We start from the raw sequence: 17,854 nt of genomic DNA, 5'->3' as shown, positions 1-17,854 counted from the left end.
GACACATCTCTCTCCCCTCCCACTTCACCATTGACCACTTCGCTTACGTCGCTTGCGTCTGCGACGTGGAAACCTCCACCCCCGCACACCAACAACCACCAAAGCAACCACCGTCGTCTCAAGAAGAAGAAGATACCGACGGAGCGTTGTGACAGAAACACGAGGAGGAGAAAGAGGTGGTGGTGGGTTTGGTGGGTGGTAGGAGGAGGGGGAGGAGGACAAGGCTGACTGTTGCAAGAGCCAAGCCACGTTCGTCCGGCATAGACGAATCTCCGACGGTCCGTGCGCCACCCGTGGGGGTGGTGAGTGGTTGGTGGTGGTGGTGGTGTTGGTGGAAGAGGAGGAGGAGGAGCAGAGAGAGAGGGAAGGAAGGAGGGAGGAAGGCCTCGACTCGGGGTGTTTTTCGAAGTCTCGGCCGTGGTTGCAAGGGAGCCAGGCTCGGCGCAAGCGACGAATCCGAGATGCCTGCCGTGTCCAAGGGGGACGGCATGCGAGGGCTCGCCGTCTTCATATCCGACATTAGGAATTGTGAGTCTGGCTTTGTGTTGTTGCTGTTGTTGCTGTCGTTGTTGTCGGTGTTGTCGGTGTCAACGAGGAGCTTTGGATCGTCTTATCACGAGGATGTTGTTGGCTGTGACTGACTTGTGTTTCATCCGTGGGGGAGCTGGTAATGTAGCGGTCAGCGCTACGGTCACGGGCATCATCACCAGGTCGACGATTTATCTGAACCGGTCCTGGGCCCTCCCCTTCTAGGTCGACTCAGCATTAAATGATTAGCTGGTGCGGTGTGTCGTAAACACATCGCCACCGGGGAAGACAAAGGCGGTCGGGGCGTGGTGTCGCTGGCCGCCACCAGGTCCCCCACCGTGTGTCACGGTGTGTGTCACGGTGTGCGGCCCTTCATAGCTGGTGGTGGTGGTGGCGGCTTCCTCGCTAAGGGCACTTGCCCCCCAGCAGCCTTGTCGGGGGCTACACGGGGCATCTTTGTCTTTGTGCGCGGGGCGTGGTGGGGTTTTTGTGCCGAAGCCAAGCGGCCCAGTCCTTTTGTGACGGGGGGGGCTTTTACTTTTGCTGCCACCACCACAACCACCACCATCAGCAGCAGCCACCACCAGCAGCAACCACCACCACCAGCAACCACCACCACCAGCAGCCACAACCAGCAGCCACAACCACCACCACCAGCAGCCACAACCACCACCACCAGCAGCCACAACCACCACCACCAGCAGCCACAACCACCAGCAGCCACAACCACCAGCAGCCACAACCACCAGCAGTCACAACCACCAGCAGCCACAACCACCACCAGCAGCCACAACCACCACCAGCAGCCACAACCACCACCAGCAGCCACAACCACCACCAGCAGCCACAACCACCACCAGCAACCACAACCACCAGCAACCAGAACCACCAGCAACCAGAACCACCACCAGCCACAACCACCACCAGCAGCCACAACCGCCAGCAACCACAACCACCATCAACCACCAGCAGCAGCCACAACCACCAGCAACCACAGCCACCAGCAACCACCACCACCAGCCACAACCACCAGCAACCACAACCACCAGCAGCAGCCACAACCACCAGCAGCCACAACCACCACCAGCAGCCACAACCACCACCAGCAGCCACAACCACCACCAGCAGCCACAACCACCACCACCAGCCACAACCACCACCACCAGCCACAACCACCACCAGCTACAACCACCACCACCAGCCACAACCACCACCACCAGCCACAACCACGAGCAACCACAACCACCAGCAGCCACAACCACCAGCAGCGGCAGCAGCCACAACCACCACCAGCCACAACCACCACCAGCCACAACCACCACCAGCAGCCACCAAAGTGTTCGTGGGGAGAGATGTGGAGGAAAGTCTAGGCCACGTTCGTCTTCTCGTGTTCGTAAATGAATGTTTAAGAACAAAAAAAACCTCCTCAACGCGGCTTGACACGACCGCGATCACCACCCACCACCATCACCACCCACTAACCACCATCACCACCCACCACCACTACCATCACCAACCACCATCACCACCCACCACCATCACCACCCACCAACCACCATCACCACCCACCAACCACCACCAACCACCATCACCACCCACCAACTACACGGACCAACTTCCTATCATGCAGTGGAGGGCCATTGGGAGGCTGTTGAAGTTGGGGGCCGTGGTTTTGACTTCACCCTTTGCCTGCTGCTTCTGCTACACTTTGGTTGACGCAGCTAAATGTAGTAGACGTTTAGGCCAAGCTTGGAGTCGGGTTTCTGGTCCTAAATTAAGTGAGATTTTAGTCCTAAACGTAACACTGGCCCCGTTGAAGAAGCCAAAATGTAAGTGGTGTTGTTACCCCCAGACTAATTGGCGAATTGTTGTCGTCTTGTAAATGAGGTTAGGTCCTAACCTAAGCCTGACCCAAACATCATTTTTAATTAACCCATCTCAAATCGATAGAACCCCTGCCATTTACACGTACCACTGATCCATTACGGTAATCACGGCCGAATTCTTGGCTTTAGTTTCACACAGAGCCGCCTTTCCCGAGTTAATATCACAACTCTTAACCGAATTGTGGCACAACTAACGATAACCCTGCTTTTCCAGCTGCTTTATGTTGATAAAAAAGGGCCCAGTCCATTCCGTTAGAAATGTTGATGGAGAGCGGACTAATTTACGGCTACTTCATATTTTGTCGAATAAAATGCATTCGTTGTGTGTGCGGTGAAAATGAGTGTATGCTGAGATAAGCTCCATACGAAAAATTGAAACCGAATTGAAAATGGCCGTTAAAGATAAATAATTTGGTGTTAGAAAAAAAAATTAACACGCTTTTATTAAACGTACAAAAAAGTCAAAAAATTCTGTTCAAGTATTTTGCATTATATGCTTTTATATTTCCTGACATGTAGTTGTAATTGACTGAAAATAAAAGCGTGGGGCATAACATAAGGGACCGTGGGCAATTACAGCCAACGTTAGTTGACCGTGGACAATTAGACCTAAGCCGAAACATGCCATATAAAAATTAATGTTTAAAAATATATATTGTTGAATTTTTATGATATAATATAGTATTGTCATGAGTATGACATAAGTATACCAAGTTTGCTGTCGATACCACATTGGGAAGTGGGTTAAAATTGAGTTCCAAGATTTGAGGAGCTTGTAGTAGTAATTAAAAGGCACTCAACTCACTGGGTGTATGTGAATACAGTTTGATTGGGATACACCTCGCTGTTCCTCTTCTTTATGGAAACCCGGAGACTGTAAGTGACATTGACCCATTTTATCTGCTAACGTGCCTTCTAAAGCACTTTCACTTCTAGTGAGATCAAACGAAGCTGAGATGCTTAATGAGCCAACTTACACCTTACAGGGCTCTGGTGATGCAGGGGCATGTTTAAACACATCTTGCCTCCCAAGTGCAGTTTTGCGTTCAATTATCTGAAAACGTCTCGTCCGTTACGTAATGTGTAATTGTCAATTTTTGTGGCGTACTGTATGTCTTATTAGTATTTTAGTTTGGAAATGAATGGGATTTCCTCTCTCTTTGTGGATTGTTTATTTTCAGGCAAAAGCAAAGAAGCCGAAATAAAAAGGATCAATAAGGAACTTGCAAATATAAGATCTAAGTTTAAGGGTGAGTGTTTTTACATACTCCGAAGTCAAAGATGCCGTATACGTACGTGTCTGTCACTACCGTTGCTTAAAAAGTTGCTCAGCAACTATTCTTTTCTCAGGAAGAGATAAAAATTTGCAACGGGAAGCAGTGCACGAGTCCTGCTTTGTCCTTTTTCTGTTTACCCTTGTATTCAAGTTTCTCTGAACTAGTCTTGTTTTTGCAAGCCTGGAAAAAAAAATGTGTCGTCAATAGGGGAAACTGTCATCACGTGGCCTCTTGGTTATTTTTATTGAACGTAGGCATAGTGGTTGATAAGCATTCCCAACAGCCACCCATATGTCCACCGTTTGGAATAGCACTAAAAATAAACACCACTTGCTCCTGGCATGTTTGAGAGCCCCCCTTCTCTATTGATCTGCCAACAAAGTTTGTGCGGGGGGTTTCCCCCCCCTTTATCCTTGAGCAGGAGACAAGCCATTGGACGGTTACAGCAAGAAGAAATATGTGTGCAAACTGCTCTTCATATTTCTACTGGGACACGACATCGACTTTGGCCACATGGAGGCCGTTAACTTGCTCAGCTCGAACAAGTACACCGAAAAGCAGATTGTAAGTCAGGGATTGTTTTCTACGATGAGCTATGATTTTAGAAACTAATTTTATTCAAGTTTTATTCTCATTCGTTTATATTGTAAATGGAATTTTCCTGTAACTAGCAAGTGTTCATATTGGATTTAAAATACAAGACGGAAGTTACATTTCTGAAGAAAATGGTTACAGCCAAGGTGTCTGGCTATGCATTAACACGCGAGATATGTACACCCCTTTGCGTTAATGACTTGCTTTAATGTATATTTCCTTGTAAAAAAAAATAACCTTTGTACGTTTCCGACATGTGACATAGAACGTCAGCAATGCAGGAATTTACACAGCTGTACTTTTAAAACTGTTAGAAGCAGTGTTGAAAAATGAAGAGAGAAAGGCATTTGTCATTTAGAAAGACATTTTGCGTGGTAGAAACCTGTTGGTTTTACTTATGAAAAATTAAAGCAGATGTTTGTCCTGTCGTGTTTAACTTACTTGAACTCTGAAGACGTTAAGCCCCCCTGTTGTTGCTGTAAAGTGAGAATTTGATTTGTTGCTTGCACGATTATAGTACATTTTATTTGCAATGCCTGTATCTACATCCATTAGTGCACACAGCAGCACTATTCAGAGGGTGCAAATTAATCTCCTGTCAGGACTACTTCCTTGTAAAAAGTTTATGAAAAACCTAAAAAATGGTCTGATTTACAATGGCCATCTAAACAGAATTTGTGGTGGAGCGGGGGCGACTGGGTGCGCCTTCGTCTTCTTGCGCTCATCCTTTCCATCAACAGCTGAAAACCCGATCTACGACAGGACATTATTGTATCTAACAAAATGCGTTTTTGTAGGGCTACCTATTCATCTCGGTGCTCGTGAACTCGAACAGCGAGTTGATCAGGTTGATCAATAATGCCCTGAAGAATGATCTGATGAGCCGCAACCCCGTAAGCATCTGCCTGGCTCTGCACTGCATCGCCAACGTGGGCAGCCGAGAGATGGCCGAAGCGCTGGCTGCTGAAATCCCAAAGCTGCTCATCTCTGCGTGAGTCCTCTTTCTTCGTCAAGGTCATCATCAGCGATGATCTTTCCGCTGCTGGATGAAGACCTTCCAAAACCGTCACCATCTCTTGTCAGTCTTGCGAAGCAATAATCCATCTAGCTCCTGGCACATGAGCCGATTTAATTACACCACCTCAGCGGTGCTGCAACAACATGAAAATAATAATGTCCTATTACCGTAACATGTTGTGACTGATGCGATTGGGTGGATATGAGGATCGAGATAGAGTTGTGTGCAGTGTCTTAGACTGCATAAATACTTTTTAGATGAAGTTCGAATTAGTCTGGTTTGAAACATGTACATTTAACTTTTATGGGTATCGTCCACTTTAATTACTTATCTAAAGAAAATTGCAACTTGATAAAAAAGAATGTCTGATATGGCAATGTGCAGGGACACGATGCACGGTGTGAAGCAGAGTGCTGCGCTGTGCCTGCTCCGTTTGATTCGGGGCTCCCCTGAGCTCGTGCCGCAAGGTGACTGGGCATCACGTGTCATCCACCTCCTCAATGACCAGCACATGGTAAGACTCTTTGCTCATGCTAGACTCCAAAGCGTTGTTTGACTCTTGAAACAGCTTGGATCCGCATTACATCCTTTTGTTATATGTTGATCATTTGTTTAATTGAGTCGCATGCTTCTAAGATTACGAAGTAATGCATTGTATTAAGTAGGCATTTAGTGATTCACTCTCCCCAGTGATTGATTGCATTGTTCACGATTTGGGGGTTATAATTCAGTTTAAGAATAAATTATTTTTGGTCAAATTTTGATCCTGCCTCGTTTGTATTATCCCATCTTTCTGTTGCTTATATCGAACTGTATGATTCAATTGATGTATCTCGGGTGTAGAAATCAAATTTAATCAATTAATTGTTCTTCATTTGGAGGCACTCAACCCAGATGTGGCCCACAAAGGCTGTTGGAGTGGTACGCCCGGCTATGGCCCGCCGAGAGATATAGCTCGCTGAGACATGTTGCAGATTAGTGAGATGAAAAAACAGGATAGAGATGAGAGACCTGAACACAAGAAGTCGAGATTAGTGGGCGCACGTACAGACTTTACGATGTCAGGATGCTGTGTGATGTCACAACGTCTGCATGCTTCATCACGTCACGTAGCCTGCCAGAACACGCTAATTTCTCGGTCGGCTGGAAAATATCGTTCAACCTCGAATTAGTCAATGCATCATTACGTGCTTGGCATTACATTTATTAGTGTACCACCGAGATGGTTTTCACAGGCCTCCACAGCAAGTGCTAGCGATGAGCAGTGGTGGCTGAGCGTGTTCACGACTTACGTGGCGTTGGCCCCTTGTGCGGCCGCGTGTGTGCTGGTGGCAGGGGGTGGCTACGGCGGCGGCGAGCCTCATCACGGCGCTCGCACAGAAGAGCCCTGATGAGTACCGCGGCAGTGTCTCCCTGGCTGTGTCGCGCCTCAGCAGGGTGGGTATGCCGACAGGTGTCCCTGTGCTTGTGTTCATGCAAACGGGTAACCGTATCGTTACAGGGGGAGGCAACGTAACAACGATATGGAATGGGATTTATATACGGATGTACATGTATAGCTTTTTGCCAGTTCGCTATTGGATAGGTGCCTCCCAACACTGTGTGGGCCATTTGATCATACTTGAAGCTGGTCCGTGTGGTTATGTGAAAGTAAGAGCATAGAAGTATTGTACAATAGTGGATTTTTACGTACTATCGTTTGCCAACCAAAACCATATATCCCTGCAGCCAAAACACATGATGCATGGTGGTCGCCCATCCAAACACTATCCAGGCTGAGCCTGACTGAACTTCTGATATCTACGGGAGATCGGGGGCATTTTCACATAAGAACTAATTTATCTGATTTGTACCTTGTCTAAAACGCTATGTGACACCTAAACTGAGATTATAGTAAACATATATTAAGACGATCCTGTTCCCTGCAGTTCACGGCCAATATCGATGAAATTAATAATATAGGTTTGGGTCTTGCCAAGAGAATGTTTCTTTTAAAACGGTGCAGCTGCTTGCCATTGAGGCACATCAAAGTTAGCTCTGTTGTTACCTTTAATGTTTCATGAAACATTGCTGTCCTATAGCTGGAGCTGGTAGCACTGTGCAGACCTATACGATTGCTTCTCGTCACCCTACCATTAATAGTGTGTTTATTTGTGCCATCAGGTTGTGACAGCTGCTTACACAGACCTACAGGATTACACGTATTACTATGTTCAAGCACCATGGCTTTCCGTCAAGTTGCTCAGGCTCTTGCAGTGTTTCCCGCTGCCTGGTAAGCAAAAATGTGTGGACTGAAAATATTTTAATAATGTGAACGATAAGTACATTTATTTTATAGGAATAAGCATTCCAGATTTCGTTTTTAAAGCACATTGTGTTAGAGCTTAGCGCATCTGAAAAATCATCTTGCAAAATTGAAAGTGTGTGACTGAATGTTTTAATGTAATCTCTTAGAGCTTTTCTCAAGGGCTATAGCATAAATCCTCTGATGTTGAGTGATCACGTTTTTTTCGGGTCTTTGAAGCTTGGTGACGCACAGTGAAATAACATATATACAGTTTTGTGTTTTCACATTAAATAATAATATTTTACTTATAATTCTATTTGCTTCCAGACCAGTATCATCCAATAACATTTCATTAAGCAAGCACTATGTTATAATATGTTGATGGGTTGCTATATGGTATTGGCAGCACTGTAAAGAAACAATAGGACCATGTTGAAATCGTTTATTATAATAATATAATACTTTGTTGCTGGCAACCAGAGGAAACGACCGTGCGCGGTCGATTGAACGAGTGTCTGGAGAGTATCCTCAACAAGGCCCAGGAGCCACCCAAGTCCAAGAAGGTGCAACATTCGAATGCCAAGAATGCCGTACTCTTCGAGGCCATCAACCTCATCATCCACCAGGATAGGTGCGTTTCAACCTTCATTGTCATCATTACCATTATTATCATCATCATCACCATTATTATAATCATCATCGTCATCATCGGCGTCATCATTGCTATCATCATCATGAAATTGCCGTCATCCATGCCAATTTTATATACTGTGCCTGTCATGACTACAGCATGGTTTGATCATGCAGCTAACATAATTGAGTCGTTTGTGATGAAGCCAATTGAAATCCAATAGGATAGTGATGTTGCCCAAGAGTTTCCAAAATTCTTGTTTGACTAAGTGTGTTTATAAATACATTTGACATGCCAGTTCTTGTTAAGATGAGGGAGCAAAGGCTAGACAAGGCAGGCATGTGTTTCAAAACAGTTGGACCAAAATTGCTAGAGGTCAAAACCTAACATGTACTATCTTGTGCCGACTGCCTTGCTGTTGAACTCAATTTCCTTGATACAGCTATCGTGCTGTGACTGTTCCACCTGAAGACGGAAGCTTGTGTTGCCTCCGAAACGTCGTGATTTTATTTTAATTTTACTTTTATTAATTTGAATTTTTTACCTACGTGACTTTACCGAAAAAACCTAAGAATATCAATTTCTCGTATTAATGTCACAAAACCGCAAGTCTGATTTCAAGGCGCAGGGCTAATTCGTCGATCAGCACATTTCTAAAGATAAACTTTGTGTGCACAGCGAGCCAAACCTGCTGGTGCGCGCCTGCAATCAACTGGGCCAGTTCCTGCAGCACCGTGAGACCAACCTGCGCTACCTGGCCTTGGAGGGGTTGTGCCTGCTCGCCAGCTCCGAGTTCTCGCACGAAGCTGTCAAGAAGCACCAGGAGACAGTCATCACTGCCCTCAAGGTGTGGGACATGTGCACAATTCAATGCCATATTATCGATGCTGCGTAGAAAATAAATGTGCGCAGTAGTTGGCACTCTGTTCGACGAACCCGGCAAATCGACGAGTTACATTCCCCCCTTCACCAACCTCTACTGACCAAGTGTGGTGAGCTATGGGTAAACAACCCCATTATAGAGATGGTTTAGGGCAGCCTTAATTCAGAAATCAATTGACAAAAGCGCTGCAAATCTATATAGAATAATACAATAAGCAGCTTTCAGCTATAGATGAAAGACGCAGTGGTATCTTTTGGGTATTATGATTCTCATGTTTGCCCGGTATTTGTTTGGCTTTTCCAACAATGGTAGCTGCCACTTTGTAAATGTATTGTTAAATGGTCATCGTTTATGGTCATCATGCTTTTTCACACTTTTTATAATGATCTGCATGGCAAAACATACATTTAAAAGTGTTTTGTATTGAATAACATAAAAAAAATCTGAAAACGGCTTTATGTATTATGTATGTTGAACTTCTTTCGCACCGTACATAGCCAACCGTGCGAGTTGGAGGTGCGGGGTGTAATTACAAATCGAGAATTTGTTTAATTAAAATTTTTTTGTAATTATTTAACTCGACGAGCAATCCCAACCGACCGAGCGACATGCAGCGCAAATTCGTTCATGCTGAATACGTTTCTGAAGGCGTGCTCCCGCATGTAACCCGTGTACCGCTAGACGGAGCGGGACGTGAGCGTGCGCCAGCGAGCCGTGGACCTGCTGTACGGCATGTGCGACCGCACCAACGCGCAGCAGGTCGTCTCTGAGATGCTGGGCTACCTGGAGACCGCCGACTACTCCATCCGTGAGGAGATGGTACGCTGCGCACCCACGTCTCTTCCTTGTACTTTGAAGGTCATGCTTCAAAGAGTTGTATCAAGCACAGTTTAGATTTCCAATTTAGTTTGTTCTCCGTTTGTTGTGTATATTGTCTATACCAGTGGTTCTCAACCTCGCTGGACCCGTGGGCCACCATGTACTAATAATCGATTTTTCTAAATTAAAACGAGTCTAAATTGGAGTGTCTGCAATAGTTGCGCAGACTTCTTCCCACGGCCTTGCAGACCAACAGTGGTCCGTCCACTAACCGCAAGTTGGGAATCAGTCGTGTTTTTGGACGTTATATTTAGTCTGCACTCCATGTATTCCTCGGAAAATATCTCAAATACCCTTTTGTTGTGGCGCCTCCTGATACACGGTATGGGAGGTACCCTATAAATAATAATAAAATAATGATGAAAGGATGGCTGTGATGAGGGCTTAACCTCTTTTCCCTTCATTAACCTCATACAGAAACCAATATCAATAATTAAAAATGTATTTATTTAATCAAAGAAGCCATTGTGTGTGGTATCATGGCTCGTGTTTTTTTTACATTCTAAAATTTGCATACCACCTCTGCGGCCCATCTGGACATGGCCGTGAGGTTTGAGGCTGTGCTTGTGACTAGGCCTCGGCAAGGTAAGGTAATTTACCCTTTTTACTGGGTAAAAGGGTAAAGGGTAAAGATGTCGACATGCCAAGGGGTAAGTTAAAGGGTAGGGTAAAGGTAGGCTCGTTGCTTTTTACCTTTTACCTTACCTGCTAAAGGGTAAAAGGTAGGGTAGAGTGATTGTATTGTGGTAAGGTAAAAGGTAGGGTAAAAATAGGCTCGTTGTTTTTACCTTTTAACTTTTACCTTACCTTGCCGAGGCCTACTTGCGACGTTGGTTTGCCTTGCCGGGTTGGCGAATGCAGGTACTGAAGGTGGCGATCTTGGCGGAGAAATACGCGGTGGACTACACGTGGTACGTGGACACGGTGCTCAACTTGATCCGCGTGGCGGGCGACTACGTGAGCGAGGAGGTGTGGTACCGTGTCATCCACATCGTCGTTAATAACGACGAGGTGCAGGGCTACGCCGCCAAGACCGTTTTTGAGGTGAGAAGCGTGCGTATGTTTGTGTTGACCCCGTGTGCCTCGCTTGAGCTCTCCAAAGAGCTGCTTCTTGGACAAAAGTGGATCGTTTAAGCGCAAATTATATAAATAAGCAATTAATGTCACGCATTATGTTCGAAATAGATTAATAGTTTGTCGAATCATAACGGTAATTAAGTAGTAACATGTTTATTGTTGCTTGTTTGAGGCCCTGCAAGCACCGTCGTGCCACGAGAACATGGTGAAAGTGGGCGGGTACGTGTTGGGTGAATTTGGCAACCTCATCGCGGGAGACCCTCGCTCCAGGTGATGCCAACACCTCTGCTGCTTTTCGATATACATCATCAATTCAAACATCATTCATTCGGCCACATTGACAAGTTGTTGCTGCTGCAGTTTAATTAAGACCCTTGGATAATCATCGGTTTTACCCCGTCCTGATGCCTGCAGCCCGATAGTGCAGTTCAACCTGCTGCACTCCAAGTTCCACTTGTGCAGCGCGTCCACACGTGCTCTGCTGCTGTCCACCTACGTCAAGTTCATCAACCTCTTCCCCGAGATCCGCAGCAGCGTGCAGCAGGTGCTGCGGAGCGACAACCAGCTGTGCAACGCGGACGCAGAGCTGCAGCAGCGCGCGGTGGAGTACCTCACCCTGAGCAATGTCGCCAGCACCGACGTCCTGGTGAGAGCCCCTCCGAGCGTGCAGGTGGTGCACCTGCACGGGGTGGGGTGGGGTGGGGTGGGGCGGCACTTGCCGGTGCAGCCCAGTCACCGGGCTATGATTAAAGGGGTGGGGAGGGATTGAAATTGGGTCGGAGGCCCCTTTTTATTTGTCCCACCAGAGCCTATGCCAACCTGAGACCCCACACTCCCCACACCATGTATAGTCTGGCTTAAGACTATGGATCCTTTTAACCGCGAGTACATTGTACCGTATGCTGTATGTTCATCGTTATTGAGACATAGTGTCGTGCCACTTACTATAAGAGGATGGTGTAACTTAGAAACGACAGATTAAGCTCTTTTTGGTTCATATCTAGGCTGTGTGTGTGAGGCTGTCCGTAATGAGTTTGAAACTTCGAAAAAAAGACTTTCAAATCACAGTCAAGTGTACTCTAATTGCAATGGCATCCACTGACAGATGCTTTAATATTGACACTGCAGTGATATCATTTGATCAACTTTGACTGTTGCTTAAACATTGCTTTCTCATGAACAAAGTTTCAAACTTCTATCGATGACACGAAAAGCATAGGTGTCTTCACGATGATTACTGTTAGCTTATTGCAATTGCACCTTGCTGTAATGATCCACATGTTAAATGAATCTGCAGTAGCTCCATTTCCAGCTGCTCTGGTGTGCAAAGATGATCCACTTTGTTGAGCTATCATTTGTGGCCAAGTCGCTTCTGAAAAAGAATCTTAATAGCTCAGTGGGCTTTACCTAGTAAGATGAAAAAACTAGTTGAGTTTTATTTGTATATTGTTTTAAGTGATTTGTTTACCCTTTTCTATACTTTGCACTTGATCGTGTTTTTTAATTGTTTGTAACGTTCTGACCCACCCCTACTGGACATCCGTGAAAAAGAGCTTCATGGCTCATCGGATTCCTCCAGTATAACTAAATATGCTGATTCCGAAGAGGTTCACACGCATTCATCTAAATACACCACTCTGAAGGTGGCTTCCGAACAGCCAGTTTTAGTGAGTTTGCAAAGTACGTCCGAGTGCCCGTGTACGTGTCAAGAATTATTTTTGCACAAACATAAAAGAATGTGCCACGCAAAACCAGTGGGTTTGTTTCTACTCAATTCTGTATTTTGCACATACTTCACACACAACACCAACCAGTATCACCCACCTCACACTTGGTTCTTTCACTCTGGATCGAACCAGTTGGGCATGCACTGTTATCCAGTTTTTAGGTTTAGGATGGTATCCAGATAAGACAGCCAACAGGGAAGTTTTTTTTTTACTTGAACAAGAGGAGACCATGATATTAATTAAATAGCAATGCAAATAATACGTGTAAATGTAACAAATGACCGCATGGCATTTATGCACAAGCACAAATAAAAAAAAATAACCTCACCAAGTTTGATGCACACTGCTTAAAGCAAAATTAATAGGTCACCTTGTATTCTTGGTTCTTTCAGTAAAGTCACGTAGAAGGGAAATAATAAAAGAATATAAATATGATCATTTTTATTGTTTTATATTTATATTATTTTATTTTTTCCCTTCTACGTGACTTTACTGAAGGAACCAAGAATATGAATCTGTGCAGTCACGAAAGCTTTAAATCAAAAGGTCACCTTGTGTTTATCTAATGAAGAAGAAAAGCATTTGTCAAAAATATTAACCGGTGTATTTTTCTGCCATTAGACAGTTTTAAGGATTTGTGCGGTGCATTTTTTGTCCTTCGTTTTTATTTCTTGTTATTTTGGTGATACTATCGTCATTATATCCCATTGTCAATCCACCTGCTGTAGGAAGGCCTCCTCATACAATGCGAGTCAGCCTACCCTGATCGCTTCGCTTGTTGTCAGTGCAGGCTGGTGATGCGGTTGGGGGGGGGGTAGGCAGGACTGGATCAGATATCACCCGCCATCTGCCCTAGCCATGGCTAGGAATCGAACATAGATCACCAAATTTACGTGTTGTTTTACTTCTTTTGCACTGTACATAGCCAACCGTGCTAATCGGAGGTGCAGGGGAAGGACAACAAAAGCAGTTCTAAAGAAATAAGTTATAATGCAACTATGCCACAGCGTCACCCCAGTTGAAAAGCAGCGTTCCCGCTGGCTGGGGAGCACAGTAAACTAAAAATGTTGTGTTGCTCCGCTCCTGGTGACACAGGCGACTGTTCTGGAAGAGATGCCACCTTTCCCCGAGCGCGAGTCCTCCATCTTGACGAAGCTGCGCAAGAAAAGGGGCACCTCCATCACCGAGCCCGACGATGCCAAGAAACCCTCGGGGTCGGAGGTCAACGGAGGCTCTGAAGGCACGGCACCACCCAGCTCCCTGAAACCGGTACGACCGACCTACCGCTTGGCACCGTCGCTGCCCAAATCTCGGCTAGAACCTCTTCATTCGCCTTCACCGTTGTTCAATACAAAAGTGTGTGTTTTTTTTGGGACTCTGAGTAATGATTGTTGCGTGACCGACTGATATTTTAATTTGCACACATGATAAGATAGATTGTAAGAGTTGCGCGTTCATAAATGTACTTGCTTGCAGAGCTGGAATTGAGCCAATTTATTTGCAGAACCCAGTTTATGTGATGGCTTCTTGGTGACCATTAACTCGCCAGGCTTGATAACCCGGTTTAACCGCTGGCAGTTTCTTCATTGCAAACCCTAGGGTCTTAACGATGCCAGCTCAGTTCTCTGACCCCTTGAACCACCCGGCCTCCTTGAGCTTTCAATAAACGTGCTTGTGCTCTGACAGCAAGGTGGCACTGTATAGTTGGGAGCATTGGTAAAAAAAGTGGTCTGAAAGGAATGCACTCATCCTTCAAGTCCAGTTCATGTTTAAAAGCAAACTGTATGTGTGTTCACAAACTAAAAGAGTGCCAAGACCTTCTTGGCAAGAGGAGATATTTTAATGCAACCCTGTAAAGCCAATAGAAAGCAAAACAAAAAGTTTTATTTATGAACTACAAACAGGGCGTTTGTGTAACCATATCAAACAAAACTCGGTGACCTTACCCTGTTTAATAAAGGTCACGGAAAAGAAACTTTCAGCAAGCGAGAGTTACAAAGTCAGGCCTGCTGAGAACGGGAGCTGGATGCAGCAGGGAAAAACATGTTGAAGGATCCAGGAACCTCAAACCCAAACCTACATTTTGCAGAAACAAAGTTCTAATGCAGTACTACCATTCCAGTACCCCTTATTCAGCAATTAGGATATTTTTTATCAGCTTTCCATTTTGTCGCCTAAATCGACCCACCAAGCTTCTAGAACCGACAAGGCCGCGGGACACGTGACGACGGGCTTATTTGATGTGCTTTGTAAGCGCAGCATCGTTGTAGCTTCCTGGCGGTCGTTCCTGTACTTGGCAGCCCATGCCGTCTGTTGGAGCCGTGCATGTGCCGGTGGGCTCTGGTCCCGGGCTGGCGGGACACAGCGGCGCAGCCACAGGTGGCGGCAGTGGCGGCGGCTCCCTACTGGTGGACATTTTTGCAGATGCCGCGGGCTCCCAGGCCGGGGCAGTGCCTGACATCGAGGAGAACTTTCTTAGGTGAGCTGTGCGACGCGCTTGGGACGATTTTCAGCTGCCAAGGCAACGTGTGTATTTTCTGGGCAGGGGTTGGCCGCTTTGAAAAAGTGTGGGGTTTTATGTTTGTGTTCACGTTTTCACATTGGCTATGTGTCGTGGGCCATCGGTAGGTTGTCATTCATTGCAAGATGGTTTTGAACGTGTTGGCAAACGTTGCACGTTCCTGTGATAACGATTGTATTAGTTGCAGCGTTGACGGTATGCGTAGTGTTGTCGTTATTGCAATTTGACACAGATATGTTTTTGTAAGAGATCTGCTTCCAAGCAAATTGTAGTGTTATGTTTAAATTTAAGTATCTAATTAATTTTAACACAGTGGCCCATTTGTCATCCATAACAAAGTCAGTCATTTTGACATTTTTATTATGGACAGCCCACGTACAGTTTAACCAACATTGTATGAGATATAATGCACCGTCATTCATGAGCACCTGTCTGTACTGGTCCACTGACAGTACTAAAACATTTAGTGATTCATGTAGTTGCTATTATTTCGTTGAGGTCAATTTGGCGCTCAATTTAAATGAGTGTTCTTTCTTACGGTGCAAAAATCTGGTGCAGGAGGGAAAAATGCTTCAACGTGTTTTATGACATTAACAAGGAAAGCAATGTGTTACACAATATAGAAACACATAGGCATACTGTGTACATTTAATTACACGTGTATTGAAACCTCTCCTCCCACAAAGGGGAGGATAAGCCTCATACCATACATGCTCACCTTTAATGTGAAACGCATCATCAGCCTTTGCAAGAGGAGAAGGGCGCACTGTGCGGTCATCATGACCGAATTTCTGCTCTTCAGAGCCCCAACTGAAACAAATAAACAAATCGAATATAATTGGAATGATTCATCGCCGCCTCTTCATATGAAGAGACTAAGCAAATGCATTTATTTCATTGTGATTTGTCATCGCGTCCCTTCCACGCTCTTTTTTTTGCAGGTTTGTCTGCAAGAACAATGGTGTCCTGTATGAAAATAGCTTTCTTCAGATTGGCGTGAAGTCCGAGTACCACCAGAACGTCGGTGTGTTTGTGCACGTCCATTTCTCGCCGAGTTTCAGTCACTCGCATTGCATCCCACCCTGTGTCAACGACTTAATGACGATGGTGCACTGTGCACTCTGTGTGAATGAACCGTGCAGGCCAGGTGTGTCTGTTTTATGGAAACAAGACCTCCAGCCAGTTCCAGAACTTCACTCCCACCATCGCATACCCAGGAGACCTGCAAGCAAATATCCTTTTTCAATCAATGAATTTGCTAGCATGCATTTATAATATTTGCATGGTTAAATATTACCTGTTGCTGTAATTAAGCGAATTATATGCTGTGCATGTATAAAACCAGGTACAATTCAACCACTTGAACATTTCTCAGACACTGAGGCAGTGTGGGTTTTCTGAACACGAGTTGGCTGCTTTGGAATGTGTCAGGTTTATTTATGCCCACATTCCTCATTGTATGCATCTTGGTCTATTAGTAGGTGATCATCATTGCAATATAATTTAAAGCGTGTTCGAACATTATGCCACATCATCCCTACCTATACTTAAATCTCTCCACCAGCTCCTAAATTAGAGTCCTGGATTAACTGCGAGAATGTCATCACTAAGATCCTCTACGGACTCACCCATGCCTACTGATCGCCTCTCATCTCACTAAAATAAAAAAAAAATTACTTTTTATTTTACCAGGTAATGCCCGTTGAGCTATGTAGCTCTTTTTCAGAAGTGTCTTGGCCACAAATGATAGCTTTACAAAGTGGCGGCTTATCGCGTGCCAATCTATAGCAGTCAAATACTCTGAACGCATGTCTCTAAATGTGGAGGCAAAAACGGGAAGGCCTGGAGAAACAACACGACCATGAGGAGAGACACACACGCAAACTCCAAACATACGGGCGTCAGGGTGAGGATCGAATCCACGACCTCACTGTATGCCAGGCGGGGTAGTTAACATCTTGCCACCACGGCGCCCCACAGCACTACTGCACTTGCTCTCTCTTCCAGTCTTCTGTCAAAGCCGCAAGTCAACCTTAGCGCTGCGGAGATCGCTGTGTATCCTCTGTGGCCCCTGTACTTTGGAATTCCTTGATGCCATTTGGCAATCGGTGCTGTTGACTCCCTGCCCCTGATCAAGTCCAGGCTTACCAACTTTCTCTTGCATTCCAACTTTTGCCCCACCTGAATTGTAAACTGGGCTGACTCGTTTCTGTCGCCATTTAGTTAATTTTAGGCTGAACCTTGAAACCGCGCATAGGCTTGGCTGCACAAGTTTTTTTTTGTAGAATATTCCTCGCAGACAGTGCTATAGTGACTTATAGTTATTTCCAATTCTTTAAAAACACGTGCACCCAAGTACAATGACAGTAATTACACTACTGACGATGCGCTCCCCAAATTTCACCAGGCTCACTGTTCATGAACTCTTGGAAGTGCTTGCACAAAGGATAGTAACATCTCATCCTGTGTTCTTGGAATCAAATTTGACATTTTGAAAAGTAACTGAATGTCCTGATTCAATTGTAATACACATGAATAGAATGTCC

At 45.4% G+C, this 17,854-nt stretch overlaps 1 protein-coding gene across 1 annotated transcript in view; it reads left to right on the top strand.

The window, feature by feature from the left end:
• The window catches only part of LOC144720299 (AP-2 complex subunit alpha-2-like), a 26,632-nt gene continuing 8,778 nt past the window's right edge, over window positions 1-17,854 (top strand). The window contains exons 1-17 of the mRNA XM_078596941.1: window positions 1-528; window positions 3,596-3,664; window positions 4,113-4,255; window positions 5,083-5,276; window positions 5,688-5,817; window positions 6,639-6,740; window positions 7,467-7,575; window positions 8,071-8,221; window positions 8,900-9,068; window positions 9,786-9,923; window positions 10,845-11,027; window positions 11,233-11,330; window positions 11,475-11,706; window positions 13,883-14,056; window positions 15,088-15,266; window positions 16,250-16,332; window positions 16,451-16,541. Coding sequence (XP_078453067.1) covers window positions 462-528; window positions 3,596-3,664; window positions 4,113-4,255; window positions 5,083-5,276; window positions 5,688-5,817; window positions 6,639-6,740; window positions 7,467-7,575; window positions 8,071-8,221; window positions 8,900-9,068; window positions 9,786-9,923; window positions 10,845-11,027; window positions 11,233-11,330; window positions 11,475-11,706; window positions 13,883-14,056; window positions 15,088-15,266; window positions 16,250-16,332; window positions 16,451-16,541 — 2,312 coding nt within the window. The 5' untranslated portion in view covers window positions 1-461. The remainder of the gene's footprint in view (window positions 529-3,595; window positions 3,665-4,112; window positions 4,256-5,082; window positions 5,277-5,687; window positions 5,818-6,638; window positions 6,741-7,466; window positions 7,576-8,070; window positions 8,222-8,899; window positions 9,069-9,785; window positions 9,924-10,844; window positions 11,028-11,232; window positions 11,331-11,474; window positions 11,707-13,882; window positions 14,057-15,087; window positions 15,267-16,249; window positions 16,333-16,450; window positions 16,542-17,854) is intronic.

The sequence above is a fragment of the Lampetra planeri genome, chromosome 8 (genome assembly GCF_965212315.1).
Source record: "Lampetra planeri chromosome 8, kcLamPlan1.2.h2, whole genome shotgun sequence".
Classification (NCBI taxonomy): domain Eukaryota; kingdom Metazoa; phylum Chordata; class Hyperoartia; order Petromyzontiformes; family Petromyzontidae; genus Lampetra; species Lampetra planeri.
This window is presented reverse-complemented; position numbering and strand designations above follow the sequence as displayed.